The 26,068-nt window shown below is 43.5% G+C and overlaps 1 protein-coding gene across 1 annotated transcript in view; it reads left to right on the top strand.

Moving 5' to 3' along the window:
- Positions 1-2: 2 nt before the first annotated feature.
- The window catches only part of HS3ST2 (heparan sulfate (glucosamine) 3-O-sulfotransferase 2), a gene marked incomplete at its 5' end in the record, with an annotated part of 102,820 nt that continues 76,754 nt past the window's right edge, over positions 3-26,068 (top strand). Inside the window, one exon of the mRNA XM_008577264.1 lies at positions 3-202. Within this exon, the coding sequence (XP_008575486.1) occupies positions 3-202 (200 nt within the window). The remainder of the gene's footprint in view (positions 203-26,068) is intronic.

Genomic DNA, 26,068 nt, shown 5'->3' with positions numbered 1-26,068 from the left:
CTCCTCGCCTGGCCGGTGCCAACCACTCCGGCTCCCCGAAGCCGGGCACCAAGCGGCTGCCCCAAGCCCTCATCGTGGGCGTGAAGAAGGGAGGCACCCGCGCCGTGCTGGAGTTTATCCGCGTGCACCCGGACGTGCGGGCCTTGGGCACGGAGCCCCACTTCTTCGACAGGAACTACGGCCGCGGGCTGGACTGGTACAGGTAAGCAGGGGAAGCCCGCTCCGTGCGCCGGCTCTCCCCGGGGCTCCATCCCCAGCTGCATCTCCTGCATTTTCTCTGATCCCTGAACTCAGCTCATTGTGTGCCTTCAGGCTGACACGGGGCGGTGGAGGGGAAGGGAGGGGGACTCCAGCCGAAGGATTTACCCAGAACTTCCAGTGATTATCTCTAGATGGGCACGCGGTCTCTTGAACTGCAAAGGGCGTTCCCTGTTGTCACTGGAGTCTCTGTAAGGGAAGGGAGACCTCCAGTTAAACCTAAATGCAGACTGGAGGGCTGGCTCGGTATCCAGCCTTTAGGAAGGAGCAGGGTGCCCAAGGAAGGAACAGGCCAGGACATGCACTGCCTGAACACAGCCCTTTCCTGGCCCTCGGTAGGTCCTTCCTGGTCTCTTGCACCTGAAAGACCCTGGAAAGGGAAAGCTGGGCTGTGCTGGAGAGAGGTCCTCATAGTTCAGGCCGAATGAGATGTCATCCCCCGAAGTCGTGTCATTCCTAGCCCCAGGTATTTGCTGCGACCCCAGTCTCTCTGACCCTGGATCGGTGGTCTTGGAGTAGGGGAAAGAACCCTGAATTCAAGTCTTGGCTCCACGACTAGCTTGTGCAAGCTCCTCAAACTCTCCCAGCCTCTATTACCTCATCCATCACAATGGGCAGGAAAACAGTCCTTGCCCTGAATGCCTCCCAAGGCTTTTCTTTCTTTCTTTTTTGGTGGCTGGCTGGTTTGGGGATCCAAACCCTTGGCCTTGGTGTTATCAACACCACGCTCTAACCAACTGAGCTAACCCACAAGCACTCCAAGGTTTTTCTAAAGTGCTTTAAAGGTGTCAAGAAAGACACTTCACATTGGGTCATGCTTCTAAACCAGTGGCCAAGGTACGGGATTTGGAATGCTGGTGGGCACATCAAGTGAAGGCCGGCCAGTGTCCTGGGGGAAGCCAGTCATATGTGGACTTTCACTCCCCCTCTGCCCTGCTGGGGCTGAGCTACCCAGGCTGGTGGTGTCTGGGGATAGACAGAAGCTTCTGTAAGGTGGAAGCCTGCTCTCTTTGATGCCCGTCTGCCTCCCAAGCCCTGTAAGGTGCTGAAGTGTAGGATCGACCTACGTTGTGGGCCAAGTCAGGGTGTCCCTGGGGTGGCGTAATGTATGGTCTCCCCATAACACACGAGTCACAGAATTCTCCCGATTCACCTGACCCCTTGAAGACTTTCTAGAAGCATCTGCATAGTAATGGAGTTGGGGAGGAGTAACTTGGTAGCTGACACAGTAGCTGAGGCTAATTCTTTTATTTTTATAAAAGTAAACCCTTTAGGCAGTAGAGGTCATAAGCATATTGTTTTAAATAGAGGTCATAAGCATATTGGATTATGGACAAGGGGTGGGGCATGCACTGTCCTCAGGAGGTGAACATGTGGCCTATCTCCAATGGAACCCAGCAGGGGATAGTTGCCCTGTGGGTGGCCCCGGCCCCACTATGTCTGGTTAATGGAGTAGAGTGGCATAGAGTGGCAGGTCTGGCTCTATGCCAGTGCCAGTGGCACACTGTGCTTTCCAAGCTGTGACCCACAGGCGTCCCCTCTAGGTGTACGAGGCCACTGTCTGAGCCAGACCCCAGGGTGGGGGAGGCGTTTGCATTGAACAGCAGAGCCCTGTTAGGTGGTCAGCCATGGCCGTAGTCCAGGGCACGCCAGGGTTTCCTTGATGGAAAATCCAAAGATCATTATGAAACCCTTCACCAGTATGAAGTGCCTTTTAAGTACAAAATAGCAAAATTGTGAGCATCTGTCTTTTAGATAATGCGCCCTCCAAAAAGCACCTGTATTCTGAGCCCAGACTCTTCTCCCTTCTTTCTCCTCCCTCCACCACCAAACAGCACACCTCAAGCTTCCTTCTGAAGCCCGTGTCATTCAGGGATGGCTGCTTTTTATTTTTAACCTTGGCATGTGTGATTCTAAGCCAGCTTAGCTGTGAACCTTAGAGATGGGAGCCGTGCCTTTTTTTTTTTTTTTTTTTTTTTTTTTAGCACATTTGGATTCTGCTAAAATTCTCAGCTGAGTCTTGGTAGGTTTTATTTAACACTGAGAACACTGACAGCTCCACTTCTCTATCCCCCCCCCATATACATACTGCATTTTCCCTCTTTTATATTTCTAAGAGAAGGATTAGCCTTGGTCTGGTCATAACTGGCCCATCTCCATCATTGCCCAGGAAGGCTTGGAAGCCTAGAGTGTCAGGAAGGGGTGGTGTGGATTGTGTTTCTTCCAGTTGAAAGTCCACACCCAGAGTCAAGGGTTTAGGTTGTGGATTGTCATCTGAGCACAAGGTAATACTCCCCATTTAGATGCTGTTTCCATAATCTCCAGGACATTTTTCTGTATGTGCTTTACGCTTTGTTATCACTCAAGTAATATGCATTAATTGCAGAAATGATGGGAATTTCTGGGATTCTTTAAAACCCATGTTCTCACTTTCTTCCTGAAGTCCATGAGTTAGGTACATGGGTGACAGGATGCTCTCTCTGCCCACTGCCCTTATCATTTCACAGCTTGCCCTCATAGAGCCAGTGTTCACTGGCCAAAGAACCCTGGTACCCATTGCAGTGGACTGTGTTTTCCAAAGGTGGAGTTGCAGACTTGCAGGCAGTGGACCTTACTATGATGTGTGCACATTGAAGCCCCTGGTGATAACTCCCTGGGCCAGGAGGCCCAAATCCAGATGGACAACAGAAAGATAAAAAAACTTTACCCTCAACCAAAGGAGAGATTTCTGTGGGTAAATGGAGATAAAACTGAAAGCAGAGTGATCTAGCCAGAAAGACCAGGAGACAGAGCCATCACCTTCCTTGCCTGCAGCCTGAGCCCCTTTTTGGGGACCAGCCCAGTTCAGGCCACCCTCAGAGAGCCCAGCCCTCTGCATTGGGATCCCTCCCACTTGGTATCTTTCTGTGGTCCCACCTCTGATGCTTACTTCACCTACACATCTGGCCCGCCTTTTCCTCTTCAAATTTCTTCCCCAAGGTAGGAGCTGAGCCTGCATGGTAGTATCTGCTAGCTGCTTGGTCAGGCTGAGGAGAGAAACAGAATAGCATTTGCTGTCAGAAGACCAGAGATAGTCACGGAGATGCTGTGCAACTCGGAGAAAGGTGACCTTCCTGAGTCTCAGCTGCTTCATCATAGAATGAGACCTGCAGTAAACTACCCTAGGCATGTGTTTTGAGGAACGAATGAAACAGTGTATATGAAAGTGCCCTGAAAAAGTATGTAAGACAGTAATGTTAATACTGTTACAACTTCGCTACCTACCAACATTAATACTATTAGTGTTAAAACTGTAAGATTTTGTCCTTGCTGCTGTTTCCAAATGGGACTGAGGAATCAATCAGTTGTTAGAAAAATAGTTTCATGCTTTCCTTTTCCTTCTCCCTCCCTCCCTCCCTCCCTCTCTTCCTCTCCCCCACTCACTTCCTCCCTCCATCCCTGCTTTCTAAATAGTTTCATGCTTTCCTTTTCCTTCTCCCTCCCTCCCTCCCTCTCTTCCTCTCCCCCACTCACTTCCTCCCTCCATCCCTGCTTTCCTTTCTTCCTTCCTTTTGCATTGATAAAAAGTCACATCACATTTCTGGGTGTCAGTTTGCTCACCTTAATAATAAGAATGATGCCTGACTTGCTTTACAATCTTGTGAAAATCAGGTAGGACAATTTATGTGAAAATGTTTCTCAAAATCTAAGACTATATTTAGGCTGCTATTGTTTTACCAAAGTTTGGATGTGAGACAGACTTTGTTGTCTTTATATCTTATAAAGAGATATAAGCTGGGCCGTGTCCAGTAGTTTTTAGGGTCGTAGGGGAAGCAGAGTTTTGTTAAAGTGTCCTCAATTTCGCCAGTTTTGGGATGGGGGGTGGGGAGGAAGTGAATCTTTTCTAAATGCATCGAAATGCCAACAAAAGTAAGTTAAACACGATAATTGACTCTGTGCTCCAGTGCCCAAATTTTGATAGATTAAACTATGCTAAAAATTTTAGACTTCACAACTCTGGTTATTTATTTGTTCAGCGTCAGTGGTGTTCTTGGGACTGTGTAAGAGAGAAAAGAAAACCTAGTACTTGCCCCAGATGCTGCTGTCTAAGTAATAAAAAGAATAAAAAGCACAAAATAAGATCTATTACATTATCCAGCTCATTTAAATCAAAAAATCGTATTCTAATAGCAAAGCCAAACTCTGGAAAGGCAAACTTTAGGAAGAAATAAAACCAAAGGCAGAAGGTAAGGGTACTTCTGCATGAAGCATTTAATGCAAAAGGCTTTGCCATCTTTGAACAAACCAATCAACCCATGAAACAGACAGACCTGTGCTCATTGGCTGTGCACAGATGCGTGTGTGTGCACCACACACAGGGGCACATGCACGCACAATTGCAGTGTCTATGCAGACTTGTGCCTTTATAAGGAGTTTTTGTGCCTTGGTCCAGGAGAATGTCATGCACTCTGAACGAAACCACTGGGTCCATAAATCCTCCATCCATCTTGTAGCACTCTGTCAGCCTTGCAGCTCACTGGAGATATAATAGTTCCAGCACAGGTACAGTTCTTGTCAGGCACCGAAGAACGTTCAGAATTGACCAGCAGAACTGTCATCCCTCAAGGAAGCTTTTCGAAGAGCTGATTTCCCTTCCCCCTGGAGCTTAGAGGGACAGTGGGAGAGCTAGGACTGAAGAACGGGCTTGCCACCAAATCTTTGGCATGTGGATATTTTAGATGGAGAAAACTCCTGACATTCACAGTGTTTTTAGATGGCACACATTAAGGCTCTTTTGTATGTTAAAAATGTAAAAATATCACTTATCAGAGAGTCTAAGATGCAAGTTTATTTGTTCACATTTTAACAACTCTGAAATTAGAGTGTATCGTACCATTGATGGTGTCTTGTATTCAATGAGATATAATGCTTCTGTATTGGCTGGAGACTTACTCCCCTAAAGTGTGCTCTGCAGTGGAGACCTGGCTTCCCCAGCCCATCCTGAGACCCACTGGACCTGACACAGAGCCAGCGACTACATGGTGAATGCCTGCCATGGCAGGGAGCCTCCCCAGAACCTTTGCCTCTGTGGCCAGCAGGGATTTCTGCTGATTAGTCAGGGAGCTGTACCCATTTGAGATTTTTCAATGTTACCCATGCCATCTCCCTGAAAGCATTTATCCTAAAATTAGGGAAGGTGTGGGGCTGATACCAGGAGACCAGAAGATGCTGTGGTGGGCGTGTTCTTCATGGGCTGCTGTAAAGAGGCACTCGCTGAACCTCCCCCATATTTGAAGATGCATCCCAGAGTCCCTAACAGTTTTGGGGCAGAGTCAATGCCCAACAGGTGCTACTATGTATGTGCTTGGTTGCGTTCCGTGAATCTGGTGCAAAGGACTATAGAATGACTTTCTTCCATTTGGTGAGACCTCCTGTGAATCATTCCTTAAAGACTGAACAACAGAGTGGGTGGGGAGGGGGCAGAACACACAGCTCTCTACTGATAGGGATCTACTGGAGGACTCAGAGGGGAAACTGGCTCTGTGTGTGAGGCCTCAGCAGCAGGGGCGTGGGGGCTGATAAGCACATGGGCTGTGAGTCAGGCTGGAGGGTTCTGAAAGGTCCCACAGCCAACTTCAACCTGTGGGACTCACTCTCTCTTCTAGAGCTAACTCTGGGGTGGATTAATCCATTTATACACCAAACACCTATCATGTGCCAGTCTGGATGCCAGGCTGCTGCAGGCCAGCCCTGTTGCCACTTTGTTCTTCTAATGGGCTGCATGGATGAGCTGAAGTGTTCTGTAGTCCATGGGCAGCTTGGCAAGGTGGGTAACAGCCACCAGTAAGTGGAAATAAGTTAGCATCTCAGAGGTAACTGCTGCCTGTCATGCAGCACAGCTGGGCTGTTGGTCCAGTGCTGCACTCCCAGGGGCTTTCTCAGCAGGATAATGGGATAGGGCGAGGGGCAGGGAGCTACGATTGAGCATGTTCTTCCAGGGGACACGGGCCAGAAGTGCTGGTTGGGTGATCTGGGGCTTGAGCATCACATGGACTTCTTGGGCACAAGTCAATTGGTTGTGTCTTCCCAAGCATTTCGAATCGAGGGGAGCTGATAGCCGTTTCACCTCAGAACCCACGGCCACCGGCTCCCATGAGTGCTCCCCAAATAAGAAAACTAGAGGCGTCTGCTCATACAGGGCCAGGGACCTCTTACTGCTGTCTTCCAAGCAGTAGCTTAGCTCCCACGTGTTTGGGGGGCACCGTTTTCCAGACTTCAGACATTCTTATACCACCTTTGTGATAGTTGCTGGAGCCTGGCACGACCTCTATTATTTTCTTAATACTTTTGCTTAACTCATTTAAAAATTATAAATTTTCCTAAAGAACAGGGTTTATTTTTCCTTCAGTTTGTATATTTTAGAATAGATAATATATTCAAGTGACAAGGATCATACAGTGACAATTAGTCCCCTCCTTTCTACCCCATCTTTTAGCCATGAAGTTCCCCTTCTCAGGGGGAACCACAGGTACCCATTTTGTGTATCCACCTAAAGATATGATATGCATTTGTAAACATGATACTATGCAAATATAGTTAAAAATTTTTTAAGTCAACTTTATTTTAAAATCACCTTAAATGAAAAACCAATATCACTTTCCATAACTAGAAAGTAATCATAAAATTAAACAGGTTGAAAACAAAGCAGTATTATTGAATTTTTGCTAGACAGTATGGCTGGAATGTTCCAAGCCTGCAGCATTCTCTATCTTTGTTTAAAAGGGTATATTAGGGGACACGACTATGACCAATTAAAGAAATACTAATATCAATGTGAGACTTTTCTTCTCAGTGTAATCAGAAGGGATGAAAGTCAAGTGGAAATGATAATAAATTTTCTCTGTCTGTGATTTGGAACTTACCGAGATTGGATATACAACCAACATCATAGAAAACACTGCTAGAGTTTGCTGAAAATTTAGCTTAAGTAAATCCAATGATGTTTCCAGCTTTACAGATTCCTTTGATGTGTTAATGATTGGGAGAGACAAACCTAAGGAAGTTTCAGAATGAATATGAGCATTAAGAGAAGTGTTTTAACTTGCAGTATTTACAAGGGAGTCGAGCCTTCAGAAGAACTAGCTTCCCTGAATAAAGAGTACAGAGGGTATTTAAAGGAAAAAAAGAAACCCACGGGGTTACTATGGGTGTCTTCACTATTCTGACTGGTAGAAAATCAGCAGTCTCCCCATGATTATCATCTGTACATAGGTTGTTACGTATCTGCAGGCATCGGTGTCATAAAAATCAGAGATAAAAGTTGTTTTTACTAGGGAGTCAGCAACTTATGGGAAAAAAGCTCAAGCCTATATATATATATATATATTTTTTTTTTTTTTTTGAGGCTCATGTGAGACAGGATTTTTTAAAAATCTCAGGATGCAAAGTACTTTTCTTCCATTCTGTGAAACACAATGTGAAACTTAAACATAGGGCAGGGTAGGGGCTCAGTTTTGCCTTCTCAGACAGTTTAATCTTACTGACTAAAGAGCAGAAGACAATGCAGCTTCTTTGTATACTTTTTTAGCTGTGTAGAAGGAGCTCCACTGAGGACAATTGTCCCTGGGACTTCCTGTATATTAACAGAGGCAACTTAGAGGGTGAGCAGGGCTCCCCAACCTTGCCTTTCACTGGGCAGATAGTTGTCAACACTGATAGTGGTTTCCTGCCAGCTCCAGGTCCCCCCTAGCCTTGATGCTCGCTGCTGGGTGGAGGAACCCCAGATCTACCCTGAGGCTGGTGGAGAGATGGGCAGGCTTTGAAGCAGAGCCTTATGGTGGAGCAGGGCTCTTTAGGGAGCAATGCAAAGATGGATCTCATCAGAGGAAGAGAGAGCAGCCTGGATTCAAAAGGCATGGATGGGGTAAACTCAAAAAAGAGATAAAGAGACAGAAACTACTAGAAGAGGCAGTGTCAGCGCAGCGATTAAAAGCTTAGACTCTGGAATCAGAAGGAGTGTTTTGGGATCTCAGCTTTACCACCTGCCAGGTGTGTGACCACCCATCAGGCTTCTCTGTGCCTCAGTTTCCCCATCTGCACACTGGGACTAATATTGATTACTAGGTAGGGTTGCTGTGAGGATTCAATGAGCAATTATAGTTAAAAGTGCTCAGAACATTTCTCGCACATGAAAGTCGTCCAACAAGCGTTAGTTGCAATCACTGGCCATTGATCCCTTCATCAAACCTTGATTGAGCTCAGTGCTGAAGACACAGAGATGAATAGAACATACATCCTTGCCTCTGGGGTCTTCACAGTTTGGTGTGGTTATGAAATATTCATGGAAAATTTATACACAAGTTACATGGGGATAAGTACCATAGCAGAGGTACAAGAAGAGATACCATACAAGATACAAGAAGGTACCACAACAGAGATAAAAGAGATACAATGCAAGATACAAAAAGGTGCCATAACAGAGATACAAGAAGAACTATAGTAGCATGGAAAGGAGATAAAATCCAACTGGGGGAATTTTGGAAGGCTTCCTGGAAGTGGTGGTATGTTGAGTCTCAACAGGTAGAGAGGATTTCCTGAGACAGAGATGTTGGGCAGGGGGCTGTTGAAAGGGGTGGCCCTATAGGGATACTCTTTGTAAATACATTCTTTCCTTGACCTTACCTCTGATTACAGTCAAATCACAAAGTTGTTTCAGATCACGTTAGTTCTGCACACATTTATTGGCCAGCTACTGTGTGCCAGGCACCATGCTAAGCCCTGGAAAAATGAACATGAGAGAGAGAATTAATCTCTCCTTAAAAGAGTTGAAAGGTCAGAGAAGTCCAGTAGTGAGACTTGCTGAGAGAGAGAAAGGTCCCAGCGTTTGTGGGGTCACAGAGGAGGAGCCCCTGCCCCGGGCGTTTACTATTTCCCCTGCCTGGATCACTCCTGCCCCAGAGCCGTCCAGCTCTGGCTGCTTCTCACCATGCAGGTTTCCAGCTCCACTGTCACCTCCTCTGAGGCCGTCCTCAGACACCTGGGCTAAGCCGGCTGGCCTTCTTTACCATCACGCTGCATCTCTCATCACCGCCTTGTTTTATCTACATCACACTTCTCGTTGCAATCTGAAATTACCTTGTTCATTTTTATTTTTACTTACCGTCTTTGCCACGAGACTGAAAACACCGCAGGAAAACTCCCTGAAAACACCCTCTTCTTACTGTCTGTCTTGTGTGTGGCTGTATCCCTGGAGCTCAGAATGGGGCCTGACACACAGTAGGCGCTCAGTACATACTGTGGCAGGAATATGCTGAGGTATGAGGGATGACCAGGATTTCCTGAGTCTGTTCCAAGGCCACAAACTGGTCCTACCCCTTTATTGGGGTTGACACACCCGGTTCTGACTAGGTGAGAGAATGCAGAATATGGACACTGGTGACTTGGTCATCACATCAACAGATATTTATTGAGCGCCTACTGTTTACCAGGCACTGTTGTACTCACTGGGGAGAGAGCAGTGAAACAGACAGACAGAACCCGGTTCTGACTAGGTGAGAGAATGCAGAATATGGACACTGGTGACTTGGTCATCACATCAACAGATATTTATTGAGCACCTACTGTTTACCAGGCACTGTTGTACTCACTGGGGAGAGAGCAGTGAAACAGACAGACAGAAATCCCTGCCCTTGTGGTGTTCACTCTCTATAAAGTGGGAAGGGGGTGGTCACTAAACAAATGCGTAAGACATATCTATGTCAGATGGTGGTAAGTGCTATGGAGAAAACGTAGGGAAGGAGGATAGAGAGTAATAGGTGGGGGGATTTGCAATTTTAATTAAGGTGCTTAGGGAAGGCCTCACTGAGAAGGTATTTGAGCAAAGATCCGAAGGACGTAAAGGTTCAAAGCTGCTGTGACCTGGGGAAGAACGCTCCAGCAGAGGGGAGATGAGTGCAGAGGCTCTGAGCACAGCAGTGTAGCTAGCTGGTGGGGTTGAGGAGAGGAATGGGAAATAAAGTCAGAGAGCAACAGGGGCCAGATCATGCAGGGCCTTATCGGCCTTTGCAAGAATGTTGGCTACTACTCTGAGCAAATGGGTAGATATCGGATGGTGTGGAGTTAAGGAGTCGTATTATCTGACTCATATTTTGAAAGGACTTTTGGGCTGCTACACAGGGAGCAGGGATGTAGCGGGGAGAGTGGTTGAGGCTGTTGCAATGGTGGTTGCAGTGGTGGGGGTAGGTGGGCAGGTGCTGCATACAGTGTGAGGGTACACTGCAGGATTTGCCGATGGAGTCAAGGAAGATGGCGATGGTTGTTGCTGCTGCTGCTGATAACATCCATTAAGGACCTGCTATCTGTCAGTCCCTTGCAAGTGCCAGACTGGAGTTTGAACCTAATATACTTCCCAATACAGCCCCTGGCTTGACTGGTCAAGGGTCTATCTATAGGTATCCCCGAACTAACCAAAGGAAAAAAATGACATGTTCTACTGTAGCTTAGAGTCTTTACTCCCAAATAGGTAAGCGATGGCAAGTCCCCTTTTCTAGGGTCTTTGAGGCTGTTTTTACAAAGGCAAAGTGCTTACTCTTGAGATTCTTTGAAGGTTGAAATTTCACTTTGCTCCAGCCTAGAAAAGCCCCATGTCACTCAGCAGGTGCCTCTCGGTATCTAACTTTCGTTCCAGCCTCATCCACATGCCTGGTGAGGTAGCCGCCGTGATGACACTGCCAGATTTAGGGGGCTTGTACAAGTGGTTTCCTTGAAACAGAACTGAATACTGCAATGCCTTCTTGCAACATAATTGGATCTGAATCTCCCCAACTTTCCCAAAGCTGCTGAAGCATGGGGAAATGTTCTCTGCTTTGGCAACCCCTTTGCCATGTGTTTCTGCTTTGATGGTTTTAATGAAGATATGAAATCATCTAACAGCTTTCATTTCGCTCAGGCGAGATGGCTTAAAGTGGAGGTAGCATTTCCCAGGATCAATCCCCATTTTCAGAAGTGGTTGGTTAAACTCTCTGCAGTTTATGGCCACTTCTAGCTGAAACAGTGTGGGATTTGAATTATTAATTCCGTGAAAAATGAGTTAAGTCACTGCAAAGCTCTGTGGTGGTACAATCTCTACATGAGGCCCCCTCTCTCCTATTTTCTCCAGCATGCACATGTCCATTAACCAGAAATTCTCAGGTAACTTGGCCAAATCTCTGTCAGTCATTTCGCAGGGAGGAAAGGACTCAACTTAATTCAATGTTCTTTCTTGCCAAGGACGAACAGGAGGAAGTAGGCATAAGTAACTCTGGGAGGTGCTTATGTCAAAGCCATTTCCAGGAACTCAATTTTGGGCATCATTCAAATGACAACTGTGCAAACAAGGTCACTGGTAAAACATGAACCTCTGAGTACCTCTCCTTTTCCAGGCGGCTGATGTCAAGGGAAGTGTGTAGACAGATGGAGAGCTTTGTGATGTTCTGCATATGGCATTGTGGGCTGGGGGCAGTGGCCGAGCTACAGAGAGTTTCTGTCCCCTGGAGAAGCAGCTTGGAGCAGTGGCAGTGTAAACACTCAATATCCATAGGGACTCTGTGGGCATGTAAATGAGTGAATGAAGTTGGCTGTGGGATAGTACAAATAGATGGGGACATGTCCCATTTAGATAAGTCCCATTTAGAGAGGGTGTTTGTCCCATTTATAGAGGGGACAACAGCTAGTCAATCCCGTTTTTTGGTCATCCTGTATTGCCAGATGTTCCAGTTTTGTTTTTTCCAGAAAAAGCTTGGAATGTAGCATTTTTTAAAAAAGTGAACTCAATTTATAATTGTGTCTTACTGACTCACAACTTTTGTAGAACACTTGAGGGCCAAACAACATGTTTGTGGGCTGGGTGTTACCTGTCATCCACCCTTTTGTGACATTGAGAGGTGGGCCTTGGAAACTGGCTTCTGATCCTGCTTCTGCCATTTATTAGCTGTGGAGTCAACTGCTTCATATTTCTAAACTTTCGTTTCTTCTATGAGGTGAAGATATAAAGTGCTCCTGCCTGACAGGTTGTGTAGTGATTCAATGTATTAAGGAAGTGTTAGAGTTTGATATCACTCTTAAGGGGCCCCTTTCCCAGATTGTGTTTGGAGGAGGTGACTACCACTAAGCTGATGACCACTCCTGGAAGACAAGAGACACATTCGCTATCATAAATGGACCTTTCTCAGTGTGAGGAAAGCTGGTGTCTCATCAGGTGGGCCAATGAGGAGGAGAATGTGGAGCCAGGATGACCCATGGCTGGAGAAACCCAGTTGGTTGAAGAACTGGCCCCAGGGAGGGAGCCAGGCACCTCCACTCTTCCTCTTTGTCATTCTTGTCCATGCCCAAGGAATCCCTGCAGGTTTAGGGTTTAGGATGACCCATGGCTGGAGAAACCCAGTTGGTTGAAGAACTGGCCCCAGGGAGGGAGCCAGGCATCTCCACTCTTCCTCTTTGTCATTCTTGTCCATGCCCAAGGAATCCCTGCAGGTTTAGGGTTTGTGATGCAGCCATTACTCCAAGCTGCTTCTCCATGGGACAGAAGCTCTCTGCAGCTCGATCACTGCCCCCAGCTCACAATGCCACATTCAGAACAGCCCAGAGCCTCTCTGTCCTTCTCCATACTTCTCTTGGCACTGGACACCTGAATAGGGTAGACATGCTCAGAGGTTCATGTTTTAGAATGGCTTTTCTTGCACAGAAGGTGAATACCTCTGATTCTGTTTTTTTTGGTGTAGATGGAGATCCAACCTGGAGAGTGGGATCTTGCTATCAAGGACAGAATAAGGGATGACCAGGGGTGGACCGTAAAGATCAGCCTGGATGAGTTTCTGTTCAGTCTTGGTCAGTAGTTGGCACCTGTCGAATGGACAGAGGAACCTTGGGATGGTGGGCAGAGGAAGCTGAAGACAGAGCAGAGAAGGTGACCACCCCTCAGGAAAAGGGCCTGTCAAGGTGGCCTCAGAGATGACACAATCTCCTTTAAAGCCAAGAAAAGATTTGATGCAAAGGGATCTCGGTTGGAGTTGGTTGCATATTCAGTTTTGAGAGGTTGGCTGCATGAACCATAGGTGGAAGAGCTGGGAGATCATCCAGGCTTTGCCTTGCCTGTGGGGCAAACTGTCTACAAGCCTCCCCAATCATGGGGCCATCAAAGTTCTTTCTAAAATTTAACATATTTTTTCCCAACCTTCAGTCATTTGTGTGTCATCTTTACAATTTGTTTTTGGACATATCTGCAAATATTTTCATTTACTTTACATTGTTTATGTTATGTTACTTTACTGAAGTCCACTCATAACTTTTACTCAAATGCATTTACTTAAAAGTGAAACTTTGTATCACCATCCTAAAGGAGACTCATCTCTTGCCAGAAATAGAAAGTAGTCATTTATGTTACTTTACTGAAGTCCACTCATAACTTTTACTCAAATGCATTTACTTAAAAATGAAACTTTGTATCACCATCCTAAAGGAGACTCATCTCTTGCCAGAAATAGAAAGTAGTCATAAAAACAAACTCAGCGAAAACCAAACAATGCAGTTCAATTCCAGCCGGATACTGTCACCTGCTCCACGTTCTGCCCGAGGCAGCCTTTTCCTTTGTTAAAGAGGAAAATCAAAAACTATTAGAGAGGTGTTAACAACATACTAGTACCTAATTAAGACTTTCTCCATGATGTAACCAGAAGCCTTGAATAGAATGAAAGAGGAAAGATGATTATTTTCTAAGGATGTGATTAGGTGGCATTTAAAGTCATGTCATGTACCATGTACATGTTCTTTAACTGCTAGTGGTACACATCCCACACTTTGGGAATCGCTGACCTATCCACCTAGATCTCTCTTGCTTATATGTCACTGTATTATTTTATCATATTTGGTTGTCATGGTCCATCAACAGCTTGGGAGGGACTGGCTGACATTACAAAGTCTGGGTGGTTTAAAAAGCTGTGATTCCAATTTAAATTGTAAATTGATGGGGCATCATGGGAAAATGAATGCAGACGTGAAGAACTGGAGGAAAAGATCCAGCTCTGCAGTATTTTTAGATCTTTTTGCCTGATCGGTTTTGCATACTTTGTATCTGGACTCTAGGTTTGACAAGTTCCAATATCTACTCTAATATATTTCCTGAGGGCAAACCCAAAGTTTCTTTCCAATTGCAATTTAAGTTTACCAAGGTAAAACCTTCATTTACTGTTTCTTAAAACTGCTGTGACCAGGATGAATGTCAGAGGCATTATTCTGAGTGAAAGAAAGGTTACCTACTGACCTACTGTATGTGTCCATTTATATGACACTCGCAAACAGAACCAAAATAATGCAGAGCAAATCAGTAGTTGCCATGGCTTAGGGTGGTGGTGGGGGGTTGGGGTGGTGGTGAGGTGACTATAAAGAGGCAGACAAGGGAGGGTTTTTGGGTATTCTGTAGGGACACCCAAAGGGAACTGTTCTGCCTTCTGATTGTGGTGGTGATCTCTTGAATCTATACACATGTTAAAATTAATAGAGTGGAACACCAGTAAAATGTCTAATTTACAGTGTAATATATTTAAAGATAAAATTTTAAAAATATAACTTTATTTTTAAAACATCCATGATCATAGAACTCAGCAACTGATGGGCGTCCTATGCCCCTCAATAGAGTGTGATTCCTAATTATCAAAGAGACCCAGACCTCAAATGTCTGGAGTTCACACGCTTTCCAAACTTCCATCCTTACCACGAGTTAGAATCAAAGATGTGGCAGCATTTAAATCTTCCCCATCCCACACTCACATGCCTGGGTGAGGCTGGGGTCTGGAGAAGGGAGGAATCCATTGTGGTCCGAGGCCAGGGTGGATGTCCAGCTAGGCCTCTACCAAAAGGTACGAGGCCAGGACCATGGGTGGCAGCAGTGGGAAATGTGTCTCATGATCAGAGTGACTCTTGGTGGGTAACAAGATCTGGCTGAGGTCCTGAGGAGAGTTAGAGGGATACAGGATGGGGAAAGATGGATCACAAGTCACAGCAGAAGGAGTCTCCAAGGATTTCCCCAAACAGAGCAATGCACAATCTACTGACTGCACCTATGACCTTCTGACCACCAGACAGCCTGAGGACTGAGCTAGAAGAATCTCTCTGCTCACCCCACCCTCCACCCTGAGCCAGCCCAGCAGGGACAAAAACCTCCCTAATGCACCCTCTCTAGCCAGAGCACCCCAAGAGCTGGGGAAGAGCATGCACCCCAGACTGGAGATGCCCACCATTTCCTACTCCCAGAACTTTGCAGAGAGCCCACGCCTTCCAGAGCCCCATGTGCTGCGAGACGTCACTCCCCAGCCACTGCAAAAGATGGGCCACCAATCCTGTTCTCTCATCCTGTGGTGTCTGGAATTGGACACAGAGACCACGTGCACAACACAGTTCATGGAAGCCTGTCTGTATCACTTGTACTTTACATCCACAAAGCACCCCTGCATCCTTTCAAAAACCCCATTTTTCACTTAGGTTAGTTTGAATGGGTTTCTTTTCCTTAGGTGACACCTAAGACACTATGTGGGTGGTTGTCACTTCCTTCACTTGGGTGGTTCTGCTGAAGCCTGGACTGGAGGTGAGAATGTGGGTGCTGCCAGCCTGTGGATGATAATTAAATTTATGGAAGTGACTATAATAACCCAGGAGCATGTATAGCTGGAGGAGGTCACAAGGTGGAGTGTGACCAGGAGGTAAGTTAACAAAGTGCTGAGGAGGGGCAGAGAATAGTGTAGCTTCACAAACCACAGTGGTGCAGAGGGTAGGTACACCACACAAGTTCAAGGTGTCTGTCCCTCCAACATCTCCTACTCTGTCCCAGCCCCTGAGGGAGAAACGTTTTACATTTCATAACTTTACCATTTTTTCTATGTTATTGTTCTATTTGGACTCTTCTAGGGACAGCTTTGGTTATTTATACATACCTATGTCAAAAATAATGGCAATCACACTACTTACTGAGACCTCTGAGATCTGGTTGCTGTCATGATTGTCCCCAACATATACATACTTTTACCTTTTCTGATTATAGGAATAATTCATCTCTAGGTAAATGAAGGCAAGCAAGCAAATAAAGGTACGTACACATGGTGGAATTCAGCACAGCAGATAAAGGAAGAAAAATGTGTGCTTATATGGAAAGTTCTCAAGATATATTGCTCTGTTAAAAAATAGCAAAGTGAAAAACATGTATTATCTTTTGTATAAAGGGGGGGAATGTATGTAGTCAAATTTTTTATTTATGCATAAATAAATTCTGAAAGTTTACACAAGAAACTAATAACAGCAGTTTCTTAGGAGTAAAATTGGGTGGACGGGGAATAGGAATTGGAGAGAAACTTTTCACTATATATATATCTTATATTTTTTGAGCTGGGTGAATATATTCTTTGAAAAATTAAAATGGAAGTTATGCATTGTGGAAAAATTAGGAAACTGATTTTAAATGTCACCCCAAATTGCACTCACATTTGTAACCACTGTTAGAATTATTGCTGTTTACCATTCCAGACACATCACGTGTGTATTTTGTATACCATTTTATACTGCCATATATATCAGTTTGTATAGTACATATCATATGCTTTATATGCCATTTTATAACTTGCAATTTCTTTTAACAGTATAACATGGCTATCTTCTCATGCAATAAATCCGGATTTATAGCATCACTTTAAATGTTTATGTAGTGTTTAGTTGTATATACCATTACTTATTTAAGCAAGTCACCTACGGATGGACATTTAGATTGTCCCCACATTTTATTATTTAAAAATAAAAGGACAGCAAGCAAGCATTTTGTCTCACTTTTTTCCTCAATAAATTTCTTTCAGAGGAATTCTTTGGTTTGAGAATAAGCACACCAAGAAAGAAGTATCAATTTTTGATAAAAAAAATTGCCAGGTTTTCCCCATCCCTATGACAATATGGCTGAGGCATCTATACTTCACTAGCAGAGCCTGAAAGAGCTTTTTCCACACCCTTGTCAACACTGACCCTTAACAACCTATTTGATCTTTGCCAATCTAATGCATAAAAACTATCTCCTTTTTTTTATTTGGATGATTCTTTATGCTTTCTTTATATTTTTGTTATTCTAACTATAATAAGACCATTTGATGTACAAAGGATGGCCACACACAAGCATTTAAGACTCTTCAGGGGATATAACACATCAGCAAGACTATTATGATGGCTATAAGAAGGATAATACCAAGAAACAGAGGTATCTTTGTTAACAGGAGTCTCCACAGACCAAACTGATCAAAATGAAAGAATTCAAAGTTAGACGGTAAAGATAGTTCAACAGTATTTGAGCCCAATTGGTCAGTCTTTGTTTGGGCCACGATAGCAATTAAGGACCATAGTTCATGGTAAAATGGCTTGACTATTTTCTTTTAATTCGAAAAAATTTTGATAGCTATTTAAAAATGTTTATTGCCCATTTGCATTTATTCTCTGAAATTTTTGGTTATTTTTTTCCTTTTGGAGAGAATGCTGAATGATCAATGATGCTTACACCAGGTTGACGTTATCTTCAGTGTCTTATTATTTCAGTTGTTTCTAGTGAGTTGGATTTGGCTGAATTTTATGATTTTTTCCAGTCTGATAATCTTCATCTTTCAATAAGAAAGTTAAAATTTTTATGTGTTCTGATTACCAGTGTATTTGGACCTTTTTCCTATCACTTATTTTGTTCATTTTCACGGCTGTTTTTCTCTTCCTCTCCTGATTCTCCACCATCAGAGTGATGAAGCTTTCCTTATTCCCCCTTTTCTTCCCTCTGCTGGGGTGAAAGTTATATTAGCTATTTTTGTGCTTCTAATAAGTACCCTTATATCTGAGCATACAAAGTCTAATATCGATTGCAGTGACTCCAAACCTCCCTTCGCCCCAATGCTGTCCATGTTATTGCTGCCCAGTATTTTACTTGGCGTTGTTATTGTGATTTTAACGTTTATCAAAATAATACGTATACATAGCTTAAACACGTAAATAATGTCATAAGGCTTATCACAGAACAGCAGCCCACTGCCTGATTTCCCTGCATCCCGATTCCTGCTTAATGGAAGCAACCAATTTTTGATTCTTTTGGCTCTCTCTACTTCTGTGTTCCTCCATATTACTAAATGACATATTTATATTGCTATGTCTTATAAATCATAAAAAGGATAACCTTGGGAGTTAAAATTGTACCTGTCAGTTACTCAGGTAAAAGAATTTCAGAACCGCAATTGTACAATACACAGAAGATAAGGATAATGTGTACAAAACATATTGAAACTAGTCAGATGTAGCCAAAGCTACCCTCAGCAGCAACGTAACTTCTTTATTAAATGAAGAAAATGAATTGGCTGAGGATTCAACCCCCAAAGTTAGAGGAACAGTAAAACAAGCACAGGGAAACAAGGAAGTAATTTGGGAAGATGAAAACAGAAGTTAATGAATGGAGGAAAAAAACATTGACTTTTAAAAAAATGAATCCAATAACCGATTCTTTGAAGAATTGATGAAATAGACAATCATCTATGGTATCTAATCAAGAAAAAAAGATAACAGAAATAGACAAAATTAGGAATGAGAAAGAGGATATAACTGCAGGACTTTAAAAAATCAGCAAATGGCCCAAGCATCTTTATGATACTGAAAACGAATTAGATAAAATTCTAACATTTAATTATTTAATTCTCACAAACACTGAGTACAAATTAAAGATATTTTCTTAGCATGATTTGAAAAATAATTTTCCAGCTGTTAGAGACATGGCATCCTGAGCTGATGTGGGTACCACTTCCTCCAAACTCTGCTGATAAATCATAAGTGCTGAAGTGTAGATCGCAGATAGAACAGCTAGATAAAGTGTAACAAATAAAAACAGAAACCTTAGCTGAGAGCCAGAGGAAGGGAAGTCCCCAGTGGCCACGGAGGAGTGGTGAGTGGCAGTAGCTGTTGCTGCAGATTTTACTTCTATGTGATTATTACTAAACCATCTCATACAATGTATCTTCTATTTTAAATGCTACCTTGATGTTGCACTTAATTGTCATAACCATATCAACCACATAAGTCTTGGATTACTGGTTCTGGATACTCACCTTCTTTTCTCCATTAAATCATACCTCTTTAGTTGCTTGTTTTTATTTACCTCCCAATCATTTGATAAACTTTTATGAATAACTTTTTTTTTAAGTTAGTGTTTTAACCTGAGCACTTTTGCAAGTTTAAGAATATCTTCCTGCTTTTCTTACACATGGGCAATAATTTGGATGAATTGAAATATGAGTTTGGGGGGGACATAATTCAATCCACTATAATACATAAAACCTAACTGTTACCATAGTTACCCTTCTGTGCCATAGGACAAAAGTTTTATAAAAGCACCTTTGAAAACATGGTTTTATTGTTTTAGAGCATCTGTGTGTGGCAGAGAAGAAAGTTGTCAGCTGGAATCATTTTTTTCCTTTGTAGGCATACTGTTTTGTTTTGTTTTGTTTTCCCTGCCTGGATGCATATATGACTTTCTCTATTATATAAATTAAAACCAAGGACTCTGGAGCCAGACTGCCCTGGGTTCAACTCCCAGCTCCTATACCTACTAGCTGTGTCCCCCTGGAACACTTAAATGCTCTGCACCTCACTCTCCCGTGTGTGAAGCAGAGGTGATGACCATACTGGCCTCACAGGGATGGTGTGGAGTGACATGAATTAACACATGCAAAGTGCTTAGAAGAAGGTGTAGCCGATAGCAAGGACTACAACATTTAGATCTTATCTTGCTGCTAATTTTATTTGTTATTGTAAGTAGTCAGAAGCTTCATCTACTACAAGGCAATATTCCAGAGGCTCTTCTATAATCCTGGGCAGTAACTGTATTATCTGCCAGATTGGCTCCATTTTTCCTTTTGAAGCACCTTTTAGATGAGTGTCTCTCTTTACTTGGCACAACCATCCATCCCAAGAATCCTTTGGGGACAAGTACTTTGTGGTATCTTTGCTCTTTGTGACCTCTGGTATGTGGGAAAATCCCTAGAACATTAGCAAGATTGAGATTTATGCCCCTCCCCCCGCCTCTACCACCAGCTGTCTGAAAGCGAGCCCCTCCTCCACTCCCTCTCTTTTGAACTCAGGAGTCCTTACTAGATCCTGCTGAAGTCTTTCACATATATCTAGACAAGCAGTTCCATTTCATGCTTGAGAATCGCAGGTTGGTTGGGTCTTCCCTCAGTCTGGTCTCATCTTTATTATATCTTGTAAAAAATCCTTGAAATGCCTGGCACGCAAGTTCCATGTGTCCCCAGTTCACAGTGATGACACAGATTTCTCCTACTTTTGTCATTACCAAAAGGGACCAGGGAGGTTCAGTGGAGGAAGTTGAAGGTGCAAGGAGCCCTTTAACCTAAACCAGCTTTATCATCACTTTTTACCTCCTGGAACTACCAGATCTAGGCCTCTTGCTCATGGACAGCCTCTCTTCTCCTTCCATTACACTGTCGGGCTTTCGGTGCTCTCTCTCTCTCTCCAGGGAAGAGTGTGCTCTTTGGAGAGGATTAGGAGTTGGTCTCTTCTATCCGGAGATCCCAAGATCATAACCTCCCCAGCATAACACACAGCTGGGCCTTATCTGGGTTGCATGGGATATTGACACATTTGATTTTCCAAAAAACAGAGCTGCAGGCAAGAACATGAGTGCAGGTGGTCTGTTTAGGAGCTGATTCCTAAAAGCGGGAATGATGGAATAGGGAGAGGGAAGAGGGAAGTCAAGAAGGGATAGCTGGTAGCCACTGTGGGGACCCAACACTACTGGGGAATCAAAGGAATTCTAAAGAATTGTGTAGACAGTGCCTCAGAATTGTCCCTTCAAAGGACCCATTGGTGGAGAATTTCTCTAGGGGACATTTCCTTCCCTGTGCTTCTAACCTACCCTGTGTAAGGGGAAAGCTATCCCACTCTTTGGATGAAGTCCTGGGGCAGAGTCAAAGAGACTCAACAGGTACTTAAGGAGGGGTGCAGCTGGGATTCACAGGAACTGTCCACCGCAGCTGCAGCTGAATCCCAAGGGGAGTTGAATTGGGAGTGAAATGGGACAGAATGTATCTGCTACATGCTATACATAAGCTCTCTTGCTCATGAGCTCAAAAAGAAGTCAAACTCTCTCTCCAGCCGCTTTCTCTTCCAGAGTCCTTTCTCTGGAAGCAGATATGGAGAACTCCCAAGGACCAGGAACTAAGCATCCCACCAGGGATCTGATTTGCTGCTCTGTACTGCTAACTCAGCAATGACCTTTAAGTCTCCCAGATTTTCAAATTGAACTTCATCTGGACCGAGCAGCCACAAGACCAGGTTCTTAGACCCATCTTGGTCTCTTGGCTAAAAAGTACCTATCAGGCCTTAGTTTGTTCTGAATCCTGCAGACCAGGCCTTCTCCTCAGGGTGGGGTGCCTGGAGGTACTGTGCCATAGCAGCCAGCCATTTCTGGGACTCTGCCACCCACCATATCCAGTTAGTGCTGCCTTGGGTGGGTGGATGATAGACGAGCTTTAGTAGACTGATGACACCAGCCTGGATCTCCCAAGGGAGCTGAGTGATGCTCACAGGTCCAGCACCATGAGGAAAGGAAAGCTTTGTCCAACAGTGGTGTCTAAAGAGCTCTGGGCTTAAGTTGAGAAAGTCCCATTCTTGTTCTAGCAAGTTCATCAACTTGCCTTTGACCTTGGGTCAATGACTTGTGTGCTGTTGGTGCTGGTTTGTTCATTTGTAGAATTAGAGGGTTGGACTGGATTTGCGTATGCTGGGTGGAGAACACGTCATAAACCGGATGGTTTTAGGTGATACCTGAGGCAATTTGTGACAATACACACTCATGTTACATACACAGATACATGGTGAAAATGTTGTTTCCTTTCAATTTCCATTCCCTTTCTCAACTGAGTGAAGGAGAATGTCTCAGTTCGGTGTGAATAGGTCTTTAACACCTCTAATACCTGTATAGCACACTAGTTAGAATTTAATCTTTAAAATTTTTTTTCTGTGTTTACCTACTTTTTGTGACAAAGATTCTGGTTTTCCATTTATGCATCTAACAAAGTTTTAGAAAAAAATCAAACTAAAAAATAGATTTACATAGCAAAAACAAACAAACAGAGAAACAAAAAAAAACCCGAGGGGACTTCAAATAAAAATATAAAGTAAGCAATGGTGCAAGAATATGGCAAGAATTGTGCGGTTGTGTGTGGATGACTGAATTTGAAAAAACCCGAGGGGACTTCAAATAAAAATATAGAGTAAGCAATGGTGCAAGAATATGGCAAGAATTGTGCGGTTGTGTGTGGATGACTGAATTTGAAGAAAATGGATTTAAAGATCCTTTGTTTAGCTCTAGAATGTCTTTGAGCAAAAATCTGTGCAGTTGGAGTTAAGGGTGCAATATTTCATTTCATTGCACCCTTAACCCCAGGATTTTGAAGGATCCCTTTTGGACTCCTTTAGAATGTGTTCATAAGTGACCCACTGAGCGCCACCCTTCAGATGAAGCACGTCCTCCATGTTACATTAAAGAGGCTTTTCTGACAGTTGGTGGAGGCCTTTCTCCTACAGCAGCTGCAGAATGAGTCCATAAAAATCATAAACGACAGATTGCCTGTTTGGCTGCTTTGTCGTCCTGGTTTAATCTAGGTGTGTCGTAGCTGAATAGTTTGGACCAGAGTCCCGGCTGGGGAGAAAATCGTTATGAAAAGCTATTGATTAGGTGTCCACAGCTGCTGAAGCTCAGCCATGGAAGCTCCTGGAGCTGTGTTTATGAAAGGGCAGGGGTCATGGAGAAGGGCGAGAATGTGGAGGCATGAGAAGACAATTTGTTTAAAGGACAATGGTGTGTGAAGGCAGGCAGCCACTGGAAAGTCGTTCTTCCTCATGTGGGTAGTCAGGTGGGTTGTGTGGGTGTCTGCGAGGTTGTGACTTACTGCCTCTTGCAGCCTGGGGAAGAGTTCAAGGGATGCTGTTTCTTCCTGGGAGATCTTTCCTTGGGTCTCATTCCTTTCCTTTCCGCCACACAGTCCCAGCACTGTCCAGCCCAGCGCAGTGCTACCCTTCACCACCCTGCCACGAACACCCAACCCCACACTTCACTGCAGAGCTTGGCCTGCACAACATGAGCTGACACTCTTCCCCATCTGGGAACTGTGCAAAACTGTGATTAACATGTTGCATTCCCTTGGCCACCCTGGATGACACACTTCCTCACTGCACTGAGCATCCTTAAACACCTGTGCTTTACAAGAAATGAAGCATAGCTTTGTTCATGCCTGTGTCTCCTGTGCCTAGAGAAGTGCCTGGCACATAATTAGATTGATAAATATTTGTTGAATGAATGCACGAGGGTTTGCACCACATGGACAGGGCAGGACTCAGTACAGCTCCCAGGCACCCACTGAAAGCACATTGGACTTTTGACTTGCAGCTGCCAGCACATGAAAGAATAAAAAACTGCTTGGGAAACCTGGAAAGAGCTCCTGACAGGAACAAAGGTTATGTAGTGAAGGAGGAGTATAACAATGTTCCTTCTTGCCTGTAGCTTTAGAATAGTTGTAATTTTGAATGGTCTGTCAATCATGTTTGATAAATTAAATCATACCTTAGAGCAGCATTTCTCAACATTGTTTTCTTCTTAGCACAAAAGCTGCTGTATAGGTAACATCTGTGAGTTATATGAAATTTTCTTTCCTGGGTAGCAGTAACTTTACTGTTTCTCTTCAATTCAAGGAAACATGTTGTAATGCTTTATTATTATTATTATTATTATTATTATTATTATTATTATTATTATTTTAGATGAAACAGTTTTTCCCTCTCTCACCCAAAGAGCATGTTGTAATGCTTTATTATTATTATTATTATTATTATTTTAGATGAAACAGTTTTTCCCTCTCTCACCCAAAGATATGTCCTCCACCTGCTACTCTTGCTAGTTAGAATTTTCCTAGATGCTTCTTGCCCTGATTTTGTTCATAGATTTCTCTGAGAATATAATGAAAGCCCCCCTCATCAAATTTATAAATACATATGGAACACTTTGCAGAGAATTCATCTTATTGCAGTGGAAGTCAATTACCTTCAAATCCATGCAATATGACTGTAATCTTTACAAAGAGATATCTATGCCTTTTCATCTCAGCTTTTTCATGTAAAAGTAAATGATCATTTTCTGGAAAAAAATATAAACCCAAAGTTGTGCAAAATAGTACAAGAAGTAGCCTTTAACTTGAAAGGAAATTGTAATGATAATGCTGCCAATGTTTTCCTCGCACAACACGCTGAAATTGTGATCCAGCTCACAGGCCATCTTCGACATGAAATTGATTCTGACTTTTGGTTTGGATGACAAAAGGCAGCTCACTTACAAACGTAGGGAGAAGCAGATAGAATCAGAGGATTCTATGGGTAGCTTTGCTCTACGAGGGTAGCCTCAGGTCAAAGAGGACAAGATTTCTCCAAGACTCCTTCAGTTGAGTTCATGCCACATAATTTCCTTTGTACTTGTGTCAAGAGGTCACCTCTAGCCCAGCCTGCATATTCTTTGCTTGGCAAACCAACTTCATTGTTTCAAGGATGTCTTCTGCTTTTGCAATTTAACAAAAGGAGCTCACAAAATAGGAATTCTTTGATGGTGTCAGGGTGCACAGAAGAGGTGAAAACAAGCTGCTGGCTGCACTGGGAGGTGGCAGCAATTTTATCCAGCTGCACGCTAGAGAGAATGGTGCATTACCATTTTCTCCGTGACCTGCCTCACACTGTTTGGAGAAACGCCAGTGGTTCTGGAGCAAATGACGACGTTCTACAGAGGCACAACTTGAATTTCTTCCTCTGCCATAAGCCACAATAGCCTTGCTGACTTCTCTCCTTCAACTACTTTGCAACTTGTCTGTTCTGCTTATATTCTTTAGTAGTTATCCTTACAATGTTAACTGAACAGTCCAGAATTTATCAATATTTTACCTTATTCCGAATTGCACATGTACAAGAATCTTAGCACATTAATTCCTCTCTCCACCCTCACCCACCATGAGATTGTCTAATATTTTAGTCACACCTTGTTTGCACCAACCCAAATCATACTATCATCATTACTTCCTCTTTAAAAGACAGTAAACGTGTACATAGATTTTTCCAGAAGTTTTCCTAATTCCTTTCCTCTCCATCGCTTCTTTCACCCACTTCCTCCTTCTGAGGTCAGTCGCCTCTAGTAGTTTTTCCACTGGCAAATTCTGTCCATATTGTTTTTAAGGAAAATGTCTCTATTTTGCCTTCACTTTCAGTTGATAGTTTAGCTAAGTACAGAATTCTATGTTGGCAGTTATTCTCCCTCAGATTCCGGAAGACGTAATTCCAGTGTCTTCTGAACTTTTCTTATTGTTGTTGAGAAACCTGCTCTGAATCTGGACATTCTGGCTCTCTGGTTGCCTTTTACTATATCTTTGCTGATCTGTAATTTCAATGTATCTAAACATGGATTTGTTTTATTTATTTTTCATTTTTCAAGATTACAATATATTGTTATTAACTATAGTCACCGTGTTGTACAATAGATCTCTTGAACTTATTTCTCCTGTGCAACTAAAATTTTCCCTCTTTTGATCAACACCTCCTCGCCTTCCCCCCACCTCCACCACCCCAGCCTCCAGTAACCACCATTCTACTTATTTATTTTTTTATCAGAACACATAATGTGGTATATCTACACAATGGAATACTACTCAGCTATAAAAACGAATGAAATACTCCCATTTGCAACAACATG

Source organism: Galeopterus variegatus, unplaced genomic scaffold, assembly GCF_000696425.1.
Source record: "Galeopterus variegatus unplaced genomic scaffold, G_variegatus-3.0.2 Scaffold1474, whole genome shotgun sequence".
NCBI lineage: Eukaryota > Metazoa > Chordata > Mammalia > Dermoptera > Cynocephalidae > Galeopterus > Galeopterus variegatus.
Note: the sequence above shows the minus strand (reverse complement) of the source record. Positions and strands in the feature narration are given on the sequence as shown.